The 795-nt window shown below is 59.7% G+C and overlaps 1 protein-coding gene across 1 annotated transcript in view; it reads left to right on the top strand.

The window, feature by feature from the left end:
* Positions 1 to 64: 64 nt before the first annotated feature.
* STARD8 (StAR-related lipid transfer (START) domain containing 8) overlaps positions 65 to 795 on the top strand; it is a gene marked incomplete at both ends in the record, with an annotated part of 4907 nt that continues 4176 nt past the window's right edge. Inside the window, 2 exons of the mRNA XM_009575246.1 lie at positions 65 to 238; positions 712 to 793. Of these exons, the coding sequence (XP_009573541.1) occupies positions 65 to 238; positions 712 to 793 (256 nt within the window). The remainder of the gene's footprint in view (positions 239 to 711; positions 794 to 795) is intronic.

Here is a 795-nt window from a genome sequence, read left to right as displayed (position 1 = left end):
TGCGGGGAGGGAAGGACCCTTCCCCAGGGTCTCCAGCTCCACCACCGCCGGCCTTTCCCCGCAGAAAGCTGCGCTGGCACAGTTTCCAGAACTCGCACCGGCCCAGCCTGAACTCTGCCTCCCTGGAGATCAACCGCCAGTCCTCTGCCCAGCTCAACCTGCTCCAGAAGTGCTCCCTGCTCCGGCTCACGGCCATCATGGAGAAGTACTCTGTGCCCCACAAGCAAGCCTGGACGTGGTGAGCTGGTGGGGAGGGGGACCGGGAGGGTGCCCCCGTGGCGGGTGCGGGCTGCAGCTCTGTGCTGGGACAGCTTCGGTGTGTGAAGATGGTGGAGAGGGAGGGGAAAAAGCTGAAACAAAAGCTGGCTTTGCTCTGCATGGCTGTGGGCATCCTTGCAAACGTGAGCTGGGGGCTGATGCCTGGGCTTCTGGCATTGTCTGCATCCAAGAGGGCTGCAGGCATTTGTGGGGCGTTAAAAATGCTGCAGTAATGTAAGAGAGCAGGACAGTGGTTTCCTACTGTAGCCAAGTATTAAAGCATTTTGGCTTAATAAAAGGTGCTGCGGTTCCTGCTCGAAAGCTGCCTTGCTTACATTCAAAACGTGGCAGGAGCGCGTCTGTGTGTGTGTCACCCGGGGTCCTGCTCCCCTCTGCGAGGTGGTGCTGAGGGAGCCGTTCGCTGCACTGACGTCTGTCTGTCCCACCCCGCAGGACTGTGCCCAAGTTCATGAAGCGGAGTAAAGTCCCCGACTACAGGGACAAGACGGTCTTCGGGGTGCCGCCCATCATCAACGT

This window comes from Fulmarus glacialis, unplaced genomic scaffold (genome assembly GCF_000690835.1).
Source record: "Fulmarus glacialis isolate BGI_N327 unplaced genomic scaffold, ASM69083v1 scaffold18293, whole genome shotgun sequence".
Classification (NCBI taxonomy): domain Eukaryota; kingdom Metazoa; phylum Chordata; class Aves; order Procellariiformes; family Procellariidae; genus Fulmarus; species Fulmarus glacialis.
Note: the sequence above shows the minus strand (reverse complement) of the source record. Positions and strands in the feature narration are given on the sequence as shown.